The following is a 14,644-nucleotide window of genomic DNA, read 5'->3' as shown; positions in this document are numbered from 1 at the left end:
AACCCAGAGAGACTACTTTGAGATAAACATGAACACTACAGTTGAAAAAAGAGTAATTTGGGACGCAAGTAAAGCCGTTATGAGAGGATTTTTGATACAATAGAATGCAATTAAGAAGAGAATGCAAAATGAGAAAAAAGACAAAATTTTGGAAAAAATAAAGGAAGGAGAGAAGAAACTGAGGGCGAAACCAAAGTCTCAGGAGATTTTGAAAGAAATAAAGCTATATCAAGTACAATACATGAAAATGATGAATCAGGAAATAGAATGGAAGATTAAACAGATGAGACAAAAGACATTTGAATCGGCAAATAAGTGCGGGAAATTGTTGGCTTGGCAATTGAAAAAAAGACAAAAACTAAATACCATCACGAATCTGGAAGTGGAAGGAAAGAATATACAGAATCCAGTGGAAATCAGAAAGTGTTTTCAGAGGTATTTTAAACAACTATATACACAAGAAAAACAGAATGAAATGGACATTGATAAATTCTTGAAAATAAATGGACTACAAAAAATTTCCCAAGAAAATAAATCAATGCTGGATTACAAAATAATGGAGCAGGAAGTAGAAGGGGCCATTCAGAATTTGCAATTGGGTAAATCTCCAGGACCGGATGGACTGACATCTAGATATTACAGAACTTTGAAAGAATGGTTAATACAACCTTTAAAGGAAGTCTGTAATGAAATATTGGAAGGGAAAAGGGCACCAGAGTCGTGGAAGGAAGCGTACATCACACTTATACCGAAATCAGAGACTGAAAAGACGCAGCTTAAGAACTACTGTCCCATATCACTGCTTAACGTGGATTATAAAATTTTTGCAGATATTTTGGCTAGAAGATTGAAAAAGGTGTTAGCAGAAGAAATTCATAAAGACCAAGCGGGCTTTCTCCCGGGCAGACATTTGTCTGACAATACGAGGAATATAATTAATATTTTAGAAAAGTTACAAGTGAAGAGTAATACTAAAGCAGTTCTGATCTTTGTGGACGCGGAGAAAGCCTTTGACAATATTTCCTGGAGCTTTATGAAAAAGAATTTATTGGGGATGGGGGCTGGTCAAGGTTTTGGAAATGGTATAGGTGCAATTCACTCAGAACAAAAGGCTAAATTAATTGTGAACAATGTAGTGACAGAAGAATTTAAGATTGAGAAAGGAACACGACAAGGTTGCCCAATCTCTCCATTGCTTTTTATATCGGTCCTGGAGGTTTTGCTAAATATGATTAGAAGGGACCAATTGGTAAAAGGAATCCAAGTGGGAGCCAAACAGTATAAATTAAAAGCATTTGCTGATGATTTGGTATTGACTTTACAGGAGCCAGAATCAAGCACTAGAAGAGTATTAGAACTGATCCAAGAATTTGGTCAGGTAGCAGGTTTCAAGTTGAATAAGATGAAAACTAAAGTTTTAGAGAAAAATCTAAATGAGATTGAGAGAGACAAGTTCCAGAAGGAGACAGGATTGATATTGGTTAAGAAAGTGAAATATTTAGGGGTAAATATGACTGCTAAGAATGTGAATTTATTTAAGGATAACTATGAAAAATGTTGGATGGAAGTGAAAAAAGATTTAGAAATATGGTCAAATTTGAAGCTATCGTTGCTAGGTCGAATTGCTGTGATTAAAATGAATGCTTTGCCAAGAATATTATTTTTGTTTCAAACATTGCAAATTTTGGATAAAATGGACTGTTTCAAGAAGTGGTAGAGAGATATCTCTAGATTTGTCTGGCAGGGCAAGAAGCCTCGTATAAAATTTAAAATATTAACAGATGCCAAAGAAAGAGGTGGATTTGCCCTACCAGACCTTAAACTTTATTATGAATCAGCTGCATTTTGTTGGCTGAGAGAATGGATGCTTCTTGAAAACACGGACGTGTTGGATTTGGAAGGTTTTAACAATGTATTTGGTTGGCATGCATATCTGTGGTATGACAAGGTTAAAGCACATACAGCGTTCAAAAACCATATTGTTAGAAAAGCACGGTTTAATGTTTGGGTAAGATATAAGGATTTGCTAGAAAGTAAAACCCCAAGATGGTTGTCACCAATGGAAGCAAAGGCTCAGAAAAAACTCAATATGGAGGCCAACTGGCTGAAATATTGGGAAATTTTGGAACAAGAGGGAGACAGACTAAAATTGCAGAGTTTTGAAAAACTAAAAAATAAAGTGCGAGACTGGCTCCATTATTATCAAATAATGGAGGTATATAATGTGGATAAAAAAATAGGTTTCCAAGTGGAAAAATCAAAATTGGAAACAGAATTATTAGACTCTAAAGTTAAGAATTTGTCAAGAATGTATAACTTGCTGTTGAAATGGAATACTCAAGATGAAACGGTGAAATCTGCTATGATTAAATGGGCACAAGATGTTGGATATAACGTTATGATGGCTGACTGGGAACAGTTATGGACCACAGGTATGAAGTTTACGGCATGTAATGCCTTAAAAGAGAATTTAATGAAAATGATCTATAGGTGGTACATAACACCAGTCAAGCTTGCAAAAATCTATCATCTGCCTGATAATAAATGTTGGAAATGTAAGGAGACTGAAGGTACTTTCTTTCACCTTTGGTGGACATGGCCAAAGATTAAGGCATTCTGGGAAATGATCTATAATGAAATGAAAAAGGTATTTAAATATACCTTCTTGAAGAAACCAGAGGCCTTTCTCTTGGGCATCGTCGGCCAACTGGTGCCAAAGAAGGATAGAACTTTTTTTATGTATGCTACGACAGCAGCAAGAATACTCATTGCAAAGCACTGGAAGACGCAAGATCTACCTACCCGGGAAGAATGGCAGATGAAGCTGATGGACTACATGGAGTTGGCGGAAATGACTGGCAGAATCCGAGACCAGGGAGAAGAGTTGGTGGGAGAAGATTGGAAAAAAATTTAAAGTATATTTACAGAAATATTGTAAAATTAATGAATGTTAGAAGGATGCTGGAAAGAAGTTATATGGTTTTAGTAGAAATGTTATCAAGAATTAGGTAAGAATAGATTGATTATGGGTAAAGGTGTAAAATTCAAGGCTAAATTGCGCTAAGATAAATTATGGAACTAAATTTGAGAAAGAGGGAAAGGACTTGCTGAAACAACTAATTGAAATAGAATACAAAAAGGGAGGTGTGAGGAAGTCAAGGAAATAAGCAAACGAAAGATAAGGACATGAAAATACTGGTTCTTTTTTCTTTTTTCTTCTTTAAATGTTTTTGCCTTTTAAATGTTTTTGTTTTTTCTTTCTTAATGTTTTGATGTACTGTTGTGGTTTTTTTACTGTATTTTTTCCTTTTTTTATCTACTTTTGAAGTTTTGTAACCTTTTATTGTATGTTTTTCTTTTTTCTGGATTTGTTAAACCCTAATAAATATCTAAAAAAAAACAACAACCCTCACCAGGACAGGAAGTCCAATTTATGCAGTTCGAAAGCTTCTCATCAAAGCATTGCAGCCATTTCAGAGGGTTTAGGCAGGAAATCTGAGAGGCAGATGAAGCTGTACAGGAATTTCAACAGCATTTGTTGAAGCTATTTACTTAAGGCTTTGTAATAACTATAATGTTGCCTGCACCCCAATTTCTGTTCGGTAAGAGATTCTCTGTGGGCAGTTTGGTGTCCTGCTTGCCTGCCCGGTCTGCAAAGCCAGCTTCTTGCTCTAACGTCGCTCTGCACCCTGGTTTGCAGAGTTCAGGAGCTGATTTGTTTGACAACTAAGCTGTTCGGGAACCAAGGCACCCCTGTATATGAGAGTTTCTCTCTCCAGGAGAAACCCTCACCAGGACAGGAAGTCCAATTTATGCAGTTTGAAAGCTTCTCATCAAAGCATTGCAGCCATTTCAGGGGGTTTAGGCAGGAAAACGGAGAGGCAGAGCATTTGTTAAAGCTGTTTACTTAAGACGTTATAATAACTATAATGTTGCCTGCACCCCAATTTCTGTTTGGTAAGAGATTCCTGGGGTTCCAGTGCTAACCCAGAATATGGTTTCCTTTGAATGCTCAATGGAGTTAAACACTAATGTGAGTAGTTTGAACTGGGCCTTGAACTGAACTGGCAACTGATCCAGCTGTTTTAAAAGAGGAGTTAGATGCAGAAGGCATTAACTGCTGCAATATTTCTGTTCTTGTTTAGGTGTGATAAATCTCAGAGAAGAGCAGCCATGGCTTGTAAGAGCAGGAAACAAGACACATTAGCTCAAATGAATCAGCCATCTAGCAAACGTACCCTTGATATCGCCATCGTAGGGGACTCAGGTGTCGGCAAATCATCCCTGGTCAATGCCCTGCGAAATATGGCAGACGATGAGGGTGGTGCAGCTGTGGTTGACGTAACAAAAGGTACTATGGAACCAACGGAGTACTTGTACCCCCAATATCCAGGTGTAACTCTTTGGGATCTAACAGCTGAAGCCAGACTTTATTCAATTACATATCTTCAACTCAATATGAAAGCAAACATGTTTAATGTTTCTTTTTTCTGTGCTATTGTGGCTGTATCCTTATAGAAGGATGCAGAGACCATACCTGCCCTCACCTTCCTCTTAATAGCAGTATTGTGGGGAGAAGGATTATCATCAGAATCATGGGATGGGGAGGGAAAGTTTCAAACTCTCCTTGGCCTGCAAATCCCTTCTGGGCTGTTGAGCTGACTGGGGAAGCACTGAGAGTGCACAAACGGAGGCTGGACAGCAGAAGTTAACAGTTAGAAATCGAGAAATCGTAGAATTCGAGCATGCATTTCCCCCCTGAACAAATCAAAACTGTCACACTGCCCACTCTCTCTCCTCTCCCCCTTTTACTTTCAAAATGCTTTGCTGACACAAATGCAGCAGCCCCTCTTTTCTCCCTTGGTTTGAGGGTCATCTCTCCAAGTGAGACATTCTGGGTTAGGTGGCCGGGGAGAGTTGCCTGGACCACAGGGGCTGGAAATTGTTTTAAAACATAGTTAAACGTTTGAGATTCATAAAGTTAAGGACTTGCAGCCATTTTGAACTTTTTGTTATGGCATTCTTTACAACATGAGTCTCGCTTCTTCGTTCAGTCTAAGGACAGCCTACAGACTATTTGGGCTATGAGGGATTTTGTGAGCTTGGGTTTTGCATGTGTGGTTTTGCTTTTTTGGTTAAAACACACTGGAACATAATGGTCATGGCCCACTGCAGCAGCTCAGGAAGATGCATGGCTGGTAGTTGACACTTTATTGGCAAGAGAAACACTGACAGCAGCTCCCACAGGGTGACTTCTTCTGCACGGAAGCTGCTGCTGCTCATTCCTCTTCAAGCCCCTCCTGATACTAGGAGATGGCGGAGCAGGGGAAGGCGGGGAGTCAACTGGCCCATCCCTTGCCTGAACAGTTTCTTCTTCCTCCACCGCATCCTGCCCTAACTCTTCTTCTTCTTTCTCCCCCTGGTCTGGCTCCCATAAACCAGTGGCTCCCTTTCCTGGGTCAGCCTCATGGCCCCCCGTCTCCGCCACATTCACAATCCCCAACATCTATTCTCTGAGGAAGAATCAACCCAAGACGTTATGTTGCCTGAGGTGAAGGGCAAGATGGCCGCTGCCCCTCCCTCCATTCCATGGGCAGAAACCAACTGAATCAGCCACTGAATGACTTCAGAACATGGGCAATGGGGCCCTGACCTCTCCTCACGTGAGGGAAATGGCCTTAGGGGACTTAGGCAGGCTGTTTCCAAAGGGGTAGCCATGTCAGTTTGTTGAAGCAAAAACAGCAAAGGCAGACCCTCCAAGTATCCGTATTTTCCAGGGATGTCCCTGATTTAGAGAAGCCGCCCTGGTTTCTGATTTGATCCCGAAATGTTCCGCTTTTCCTTAGGATGTCCTTATTTTCATTGGAGAAATGTTGGAGGGTATGGAGTTATCTGGCCCCTGAGCTACCTGAAGGCAATCTTGAATGGGGAAGTTATTTAAATGTTTAATGTTTTATTATGTCTTTATATTTGTTGGTAGCTGCCCAGAGTGGCCAGCTAGCCATACTGGGGTGATTATACGTGATCCCACTTTCAATACCCTTTGCATCTGCAAATGTTTTGGGATGGTCATACTGCTTCGTTTGCAATAGGCATGGGTCCATAGTTTCCTGCTAAAGCCAGTGTGGTGTAGTGGTTAAGAGCGATAGACTCGTAATCTGGGGAACTGGGTTCGCGTCTCCGCTCCTCCACATGCAACTGCTGGCTGACCTTGGGCCAGTCACACATCTCTGAAGTCTCTCAGCCCCACTCACCTCAGAGTGTTTGTTGTGGGGGAGGAAGGGAAAGGAGAATGTTAGCCGCTTTGAGACTCCTTCGGGTAGTGATAAAGAGGGATATCAAATCCAAACTCTTCTTCTTCTTCTGCAACTTTTTCGTAGCACAAATGTTGATGGGTGTGTATGTTGCCCACTTTTGTCACACTACAGAGCAAGAGTGACCTTCCAGATGGCAATAATAACCGAGTGACATTGGGGAAGTGTTGCAGAACTATTAATAGAGTGGCATGGTATGTGGATGGCCCACTATAAACCACCCACTCATGCATTATTACTGTGTCGATGACATGTTTTCTCAAGGCAAATCTAAAAAAATGTAGTATAAACACTGACTACTGGGAAACACTGGCCTGCGAGCGCTCCAGTTGGAGAACAGCCTTTACCAAAGGTGTCATGGGCTTTGAAGACACTCAGACTCAGGACACAAGGGAGAAACGTGCTAAGAGGAAGACACACTTGGCAAATCCACACTGTGATCAACACCCGCCCGGAAACCAATGTCCCCACTGTGGAAGGACGTGTGGATCCAGAAGTGGCCTCCACAGTCACTTATGGACTCACTGGTAAAACCATGTTTATGGAAGACAACCTTACTCAGCCCAGAGTGATTGCCAAAGAAGGAGGGGGGTCTAGATAATTCACAATATTTCTCATTTATGAGACTTTCATGGAAAACTGAAAGCTGATTAGTAAGGGTGGCCAGGAGATTACCGTATTTTTCGCCCTATAGGACGCACCGGCCCATAGGAGGCACCTAGGCTTTGGGGGGTGAAATAAAGGGAAAAAAATTATTTTCCCCCCCCAGGCGCGGGGCTGGGGCGGGGGAAGCTCGGGCTTCCCCCGACGCCAGCCCCCAGAACAGGACCCAGAGCGATGCCGAAGCTGCGTGCAGCTTTGGCATCGCTCTGGGAGCTTGTGGGGCTGGGGGCGGGGAAAGCGGAGCTTCCCCCTCCCCCAGCCCCCAGAACGGGACCCAGAGCGATGCCGAAGCTGCGTGCAGCTTTGGCATCGCTCTGGGAGCATGCGGGGCTTGAGGAGGGGAAAGTGGAGCTTCCCCCTCCCCCAGCCCCCAGAACGGGACCCAGAGCCATGCCGAAGCTGCGTGTAGCTTTGGCATCGCTCTGGGAGCATGCGGGGCTGGAGGAGGGGAAAGTGGAGCTTCCCCCTCCCCCAGCCCCCAGAACGGGACCCAGAGCCATGCCAAAGCTGCACGCAGCTTTGGCATCGCTCTGGGAGCATGCGGGGCTGGAGGAGGGGAAAGTGGAGCTTCCCCCTCCCCCAGCCCCCAGAACGGGACCCAGAGCCATGCCGAAGCTGCGTGCAGCTTTGGCATCGCTCTGGGAGCATGCGGGGCTGGAGGAGGGGAAAGTGGAGCTTCCCCCTCCCCCAGCCCCCAGAACGGGACCCAGAGCCATGCCAAAGCTGCACGCAGCTTTGGCATCGCTCTGGGAGCATGCGGGGCTGGAGGAGGGGAAAGTGGAGCTTCCCCCTCCCCCAGCCCCCAGAACGGGACCCAGAGCCATGCCGAAGCTGCGTGCAGCTTTGGCATCGCTCTGGGAGCATGCGGGGCTGGAGGAGGGGAAAGTGGAGCTTCCCCCTCCCCCAGCCCCCAGAACGGGACCCAGAGCCATGCCGAAGCTGCGTGCAGCTTTGGTATCATTCTGGGAGCTTGCGGGGCTGGAGGAGGGGAAAGCCCTCCACTAGCCTTCTAACCAAGTCGGGAGACAGCAGGAAAGGCGCCCTGCGCCTCCCACTGTCCCCCGAGTTTGCGGGGCTGGCGATGGGAGCAGGCTTCTCACCCCCGCCAGCCTTCAAACCAAGTCGGGGGACAGCGGGAAAGGCGCGCTGCACCTCCCCGCTGTCCCCCGAGCTTGTGGGGCTGGCGGTGGGGCTCTCCTGAAGCCTGCATTCACCCCATAGGACGCACACACATTTCCCCTTCATTTTTGGAGGGGGAAAAGTGCGTCCTATAGGGCGAAAAATACGGTAATTTAACCAATTAGTTTATTTCATGAAAACTTATACACCACTTGATTCTAATAAAACCTCAAAGCAGTTTGCAAAGAGAAAAAATAATAAAACCAAGAAACAATTATAGTCATGCTTTAAGATATGCAAGAGTTAAAATACTAAAACAGACTAAAATTACCTCAACTTTCTATTTCACAAATGTGGAGGCTCCTGTCTAGCTGAATGCCCTCCTTCAGTTTGAGTATGTATGAGGGAAAGAACATTCTGAAAGAGATGTTGCGTGGGACTTGTGATATAGAGCTAACTCCTGTTTCTAAAGAAAAAAAGCAAATGCAGCATATATATATCGAGAGAGAGAGAGAGAGAGAGAGAGAGAGAGAGAGAGAGAGAGAGAAGGAGAGAAAGTGAATGCTGCAGCCTGCATAAATTCTAACTTGAGACCATCCTTGCAAGCAGGTTCACATAGGTCACTAGTTTTTTCTAGTCTGACATCATATACAGAGCAATTCATTAGTGGACTGAAAGAATTATGAATAGGAGCAAGTCCATTTGTCCCAAAGTCTCCTTTCAGTATTGGTCTTAATTCTTATACATTGGATAGAGATACTAATTTTAAAAAGTAACTGAAAGGGTATTATGCTGGCATTCAGATTATTTCACTTAGGGTTTTTTTTAAAAAATGAGAAGCCTAAGATTTATGGAATTTTTAAAATAAAAAACCTGTTCATCTGATTATTATCTTAATGTCTTTTGGTGGTGGTTGTTTTAAAAATGGAAACATGTCTAATTCACCAGATACTATATATCAAGCACTTAGTCATCATGGCACATCTGCTTGCTGCTAAATGGACTTTTCCCCCTCTGCCTCAAGAGCTTTGGACAGAACCCTCTGGGTGTCATCAGCAGCACCCGATATGCATTTCTGCAGCATGAAGTAGGTGCGAGGAAGCGAAATCCCTCCCGACAGAAGGCAGCCAAAGATGGGGAAATGCTCCCAGCAGTGATATTCATAAGCCATCACTGAGAGTCCCACCAGGTCCGGCAGCACCCATAAAATGGCAGAGAACATTCCCACAGCTGCTTTAAGGGCTGTGCTTGTCTTTCCAACACACTGGGCCAGAGCTGCAAGGGATGGATTGTCCAGGCCAAAGTCTAGGAAGCACCAGGAGCGGAACTTACTAAACAGAAATATGGGGAGAAGGAAGGGAACTGGGCTTCCAAGAGCGACCAGCAAACAAAGCCTTTTGGTCCAAATCTTCTCCTTCACAGTGATTTTCTTTTTCTCTAACATAGGCAGGCAGATGCTAGGGAAGCGGAGCAGAAAGGCTTGCCTCTTCAGCCGCAAGAGATCGTTCTTCAGCGTTTTCTGCAGGAGGGGGAAGTCAAAGCGGTCGGCTTCCCAGTTGGAGACGATGAAGACTTGTGGGTCCCTCACTCCTTCTCTTACCAAGCACTCTTTGCAGTCCTCCTGGATGTGCAAGAGGACCTTCTTCTCATTGTAGTCAGATGGCTGTTGCCTCCTGGCGGCCGACAGATCCAGGTCTGCTTTGGTGCGCACAAAGTAGAAGCTCTTGCCCATATCTTGGATCTCACGGACCAGGTCAGAATGGGTGGAGTGGAAGCGCTGCGAGCCGACGATGACAAAGAAATCAAAGTGATTCAAATCGACCTTCTTCTCAAATTTGTCCTCTCCAAAAGTTGCCATTCCCCTTCCGGGGTGGTCCCAAAGGATCACTTGCGGAAGTGTCGGGTGTGGGTAATCCTTGACTTGCACAGTCGTCATCTGTATGCCAGTCGCAGCGGCACGCGGGTCATCGGCCCGAAGACCCAGCATGGCATTGATGAAGGAGGACTTCCCGGAGCCGGGCTCTCCTACTACGGCAATGTGGAGCGGAGTGCTGTTGAAAAAGTGCAGTGGTTTTGCCAGCACGTGTGACACAGCGCCTGCTAATTGGCCCTGAGAAATGGCTACCTCAAAGTCTTCCACCATTGTGGATCTCAGTGTGCTGCCAAGAAAGGAAGCAGAAAAATGTTAAGCGACCGGCCTAACTAGAAGCATTCATTTATTTAACAAGAGTGGCATGCCCTCTGTAAAACTTCTAGCGTCTGCAATATTATTATCATTTGCCAAGCAACAAAGCTTTATAGGTAGAAGATATGAAGGTCATGGGACGTCAGGAGCTGGAGTTGGTGTGCAATAAAACACCCGTTGTCAGCGATGTTAACTCTTTACTCAAAGAAAACCAAACAGCGCAGGCTGAGTGAACACAAGTCTTCGCAGTATCTCTTGCCCCAATGAAGCGGTAGCAAGAACTGTAGGTCCCCACATCCCCCGCTCTCTAAGGCTCCTTCTTTCCCAGCAACCTGAATTTCTTTCGTCTTGTCTCTCATTGCTCTGCCCTCTTCATTCCTCTTCATGTTCTGGGACACCAGGGGGGACGGAAACAGGTTGCACCACAAGGGGGAGATTCCCTGTCTCTACTCTGCCTCTTGACCCCCCTCCAGTTCTGCCTCTGATTCTGGACCGCTCTCTGCCACAGACTCTTCCTGCTCACTAAACCCTGTTGCCTCTTCAGCTTCCGACATCTCCTCCTCCTCCTCCCAGTCTGCTCCCTCTTTCCTCTGACCACTCATCTCCATCCCACCCCCAATCCCCTGGCTCTGAGATTCTACCCCTGGGGGTTCCCTTGGAGGTTCCCCAACTGGTGCCTCCCACCACTCCTCTGCTTCCAGCCAGCCCAGGACACAGGAGCAGAGCCCAAGAGCCCTGAATTTAGAGAGGGACATGAGGAAGGTGACTCTCAGCATTTTAAGTAACTGCACTTCCTGATTTGTTTTTATTTTTTTAGGTTGGGGAGGGAGGCTGTGCCCATTACATTGATGATTAAACCTTAAGTGTTTTTAGAAAGATACAACAAAGAGTTATCAGTCTGAAGGTGCAGTAGAGGAGGGTCTGGTCAAAAAGATGAAGGGGTTGGGGCAGTTTTATTTAAGTATGTTTTAAGAGCGCACCCTACCTTTAGACACTTTATGTAAATTCTGCCCCTGCTTGTCATTGAAGTCAGAGGTTTTCAACCTTTTTTAGTCCAGGGCTCCTTTGACCAAGTACCTTCTTTCTGCGGCACCCCTGTGGGGCTCAGGAGCCCAGCTATGTCACCCCTTGCCTGCAGAGCTGGCAGCCTCTCACCCTTTTTCAAACAACCCCCGTCCTTGTTAAGTCTTCCCTCAGCCTCCTCTCCCCTCTCCTTGGGAGTCCTCTGGGCAGCTGCTGATGCAGCCCCTGGTCTCTGATCTACTGTCCCTGCCTCTCCACAGGGACCTGGGACTTGTCTGTCCATTCCCAACAGCAAGGGCTGGTGGTCTGGCTGGCCTGGCTCCCTCGCTCACTTGCCTGCTTACTCTGAGGCTCCGTTTCAATTCCTGGAAACCAGCACCCCCTGGCCAGCCCCAGAGGCATCATTCGCCTGGGGATCTTGTAGCCTGGGCTGCTGCAAGAAATAGCTGTGCAAGCCTTTGGAGGAGCTAGGGAAGGAAGAGGGAAGGAGGCCAGTGTTGCCCACGGCACCCCTGACCAGCATTCAAGGCTCTCCAGGGTGCCACAGCACACTGGTTGAAAACCACTGATTTAAGTAATTAATAACCACATGTGCCTAATGTGTCTGTATTCCCCCACCCTCTCCCCCCTCCCCCAATGTGCACATTACCAGCTTTCCAAAGGAATGGCTTCTGTTCTCAGATTCGGGAAAATCTCCCCCCTCCTTCTCCCCAACCTGTGGAAGGACCAGACACAAATTCCTTGCCTCTTGATCCCTCAGCAAACCTTCCCCTCTCCCTTCTCTGTCTCCCCTCCGAAGAAGTCACCTTGAAGGCTGCTGCGATTTTGTGTTGGTGTTGCTGAGAGAGGAAAGGGGGGGGGAGTTGCATGAGGAAAGTGAGGGGGTAAAAAACCCTCTAAACAAACTGGGGGGCCGGCGAAGTGCAGAGCAGGGTCCAGCTTGTAAAGATGGCCCAGAACTGGTCGTTTCTCACCCCCGCTCCCTCCTATCTTCCCTTCAGGGAGGGAGAGAATGGGATGGGAGCTCTTTTCCTTCTGATCCTGGCATCCAAGGTGAGGGAAGAGTCAGGAAACGAGCGGGAGGGGCTAATGAACGAGGTCTCTCTCTCTCCCCCCCTCCCTCCCTGTTGCAGGTGTGTGTTGGGTAGGCAGGTGAAGAGCAGCCTCGAAGGGAGGGCTGTGTGCACCAGTGGAGAGATCTGGGATCGCCAGGTTGGGGAGGCAAGGGAGGTGGGCTGTGAGCTCTCTCTCTCTCTCTCTCTCTCTCTCTCTCTCTCTCTCTCTCTCTCTCTCACACACACACACACACACACACACACAGAGAGAGAGAGAGAGAGAGAGAGAGAGAGAGAGAGCGCGAGCGCGAGCGAGCTCTGAGACCAGAAAGTTATCCTTGTGGAACAAATCAGTATGATATGGTTTGTATGTCTGTTTATTGTTTTACAACTGAATTACATTTAAAAAAACTGTCAAGTCACATCAAAATGTCATTTTCTTTGCTGAAACATTTTATTAAGAAATAATAAATTTAATACTGGATTTTCTTTGAAAGAATTCATTACAAGGGGAAGTGCGTGAGGAATTGAATAGGTGGAGGAGAGAGGGAAAGAAGAGCTACTTTTTCCGTGGCCTGGGGGGCGCAATCTGGACGGTTCTGCCAGGGGCGCAAGATCACCTAGCTAAGGCTCTGCCTGCTTCCAAAGAGTTTTCCCCTCCACTCTGCCAAACCCCCAAAAGGGAAAGAGGCAGGAGGCGAGAGGAGCAGGAGGGCAGCCTCGTAGCAGCTGCAGAGGGAGATGTCGAATGAACACGCGTCACCGCTCGAAAGGGAGACCCGCGTTGATTTCAGAGCAGTTACTTACAACTCTTAGAGTAGCACCAGCTCTGCTTGCTCCCTGGTGATGGCATGTTATTTATTCCCTTTGCAGCGGGGAAGAAGGGCCGCCTTCTCCAACGTCATTAAGAGTAAAAATAAACGATTCTGCTGCCCCCGCCTAGCAATGAGCTCAGAGTCTCCTTTAACGAAAACACGTTCAGAGAAAAACAAAAAACACGGAAATCATCAGAGCCCCAGGAGAAATGCTCACCTCCTTACCTGTGGCCAGTCCGAATTTTTTTGCAGTAAAGCTCAGTTCCCTCTTCGGAGACTTTGCTTGCTGGTCTCTTAGCCTTTTCTCCGTCCAATTCTCTTCCTCGCTCTCGCTTTTATTCCCTCTCCCTCCCGATCGTCGCACTAAAAAAAGGAAAGAAGAAAGCGAAAGTACGAGCGAGGACGAAATTGCAACGCATAGCCAGAGCCGCATGAGAAGCTGGCTTTGCAAACCAGGCAGTCAGGAAGGACACCAAACTCTCCTGAGAGTGTTCCTAGACTGACAGCAAAGCCTGTGTCTTATCTGACACCTTCAGCCCTAGGGAACATCATTCAGGGGGCACCGGGCATTGCTCCCTTCAAGGGTTTCTCCAGCCTCATGCAGAGAGACTTGCCTTCCCTTCCCCCAGCTTGTCCTCCAGCTTCCTGCAGCCTTGGGAGCTGGAGCTCTTCGCCACCCCCACCCTCTGACTCCCTCTCAGTGCAGACCAGGCAGGCAGGTAGCAGCTGCATCTGCAAAGCCATTAGAGAAGCATCTACAGCAGGAATTTCTTGTCCCACGCTTTCAGTGCCAGCAGTGGCAATTTTAATCTGAAATCTTTTGACACACTGTACGGCGGTAAGAGTTCAGAAATGGCTGGCGCTAAATAAGTTCCCTATGGCAGAATGCCCCTATCACTATGGGTCTTTCGGACTCTGGGATATGATAAAAAAAAATAAATCGGTGCAATCATGTACTGCTCAGCAGCAGAGCATTTATAATAAATTATATTATCAGCTCTGTTGCTGTTTATTTATTTATCCTGCTTAATTTTAGAAAGGGGAAAGTAGCTGCGGCTTTTTGTTATCTTCAATCAGAAATTACATCCTGTTTCCAAGTTTTCCTCTCCCCCACCCTTGACCAGTACACAGCTCTGCTCAAACAGGTGATTTCTGAGAAAAGGAAACCTAAATGAGTTTGCCCTAGTTCCTCCTCCTTGTAAATAATTTCTTGGACTGTGCTGGGTCATGACAGAGAGTAAAAGGAAGCAGAAATTTCTCCAGCCTGAAAGCAGAGGAGGAGAATGCAAACAAAGTTTTCCCCAACAGTGAAAAGAACAAATTTGTTTGGAGTCTTTGTATCATGTCATCCTATTTCTCCCGAGTTTTGATGCAGTGTGATCCCCACATGGCTGGCTCCAAAGGACAGAAAAACTGAAGCATATGGGGTGGTGTGGGATAAAAACAGGAGCCCTATGCCTAGGATACCCC

The 14,644-nt window shown here is 46.3% G+C and overlaps 3 protein-coding genes across 5 annotated transcripts in view; 2 read left to right on the top strand and 1 right to left on the bottom strand.

Annotated features, from left to right (window-relative positions):
* LOC128418426 (interferon-inducible GTPase 5-like) overlaps window positions 1-14,644 on the top strand; it is a 219,045-nt gene that overhangs the window by 49,490 nt on the left and 154,911 nt on the right. The window lies entirely within an intron of this gene.
* The window catches only part of LOC128418415 (interferon-inducible GTPase 5-like), a 175,179-nt gene that overhangs the window by 105,179 nt on the left and 55,356 nt on the right, over window positions 1-14,644 (top strand). The window lies entirely within an intron of this gene.
* LOC128418442 (interferon-inducible GTPase 5-like) lies at window positions 8,928-13,565 on the bottom strand. 2 transcript variants are annotated; one of them, XM_053398115.1, is made up of 2 exons: window positions 13,392-13,565; window positions 8,928-10,255 (listed from the first exon to the last, which is right to left on the bottom strand). In XM_053398115.1, exon 2 carries the CDS (start codon window positions 10,237-10,239, stop codon window positions 9,091-9,093), a length of 1,149 nt encoding a protein of 382 aa, XP_053254090.1. In that variant the 5' UTR covers window positions 10,240-10,255; window positions 13,392-13,565; the 3' UTR covers window positions 8,928-9,090. The 2 variants fall into 2 exon arrangements, with proteins under 2 accessions (XP_053254090.1, XP_053254089.1); XM_053398114.1 differs by having other exon boundaries at window positions 13,400-13,565.

The sequence above is a fragment of the Podarcis raffonei genome, chromosome 8 (genome assembly GCF_027172205.1).
Source record: "Podarcis raffonei isolate rPodRaf1 chromosome 8, rPodRaf1.pri, whole genome shotgun sequence".
In the NCBI taxonomy this organism is placed as follows: domain Eukaryota; kingdom Metazoa; phylum Chordata; class Lepidosauria; order Squamata; family Lacertidae; genus Podarcis; species Podarcis raffonei.
Note: the sequence above shows the minus strand (reverse complement) of the source record. Positions and strands in the feature narration are given on the sequence as shown.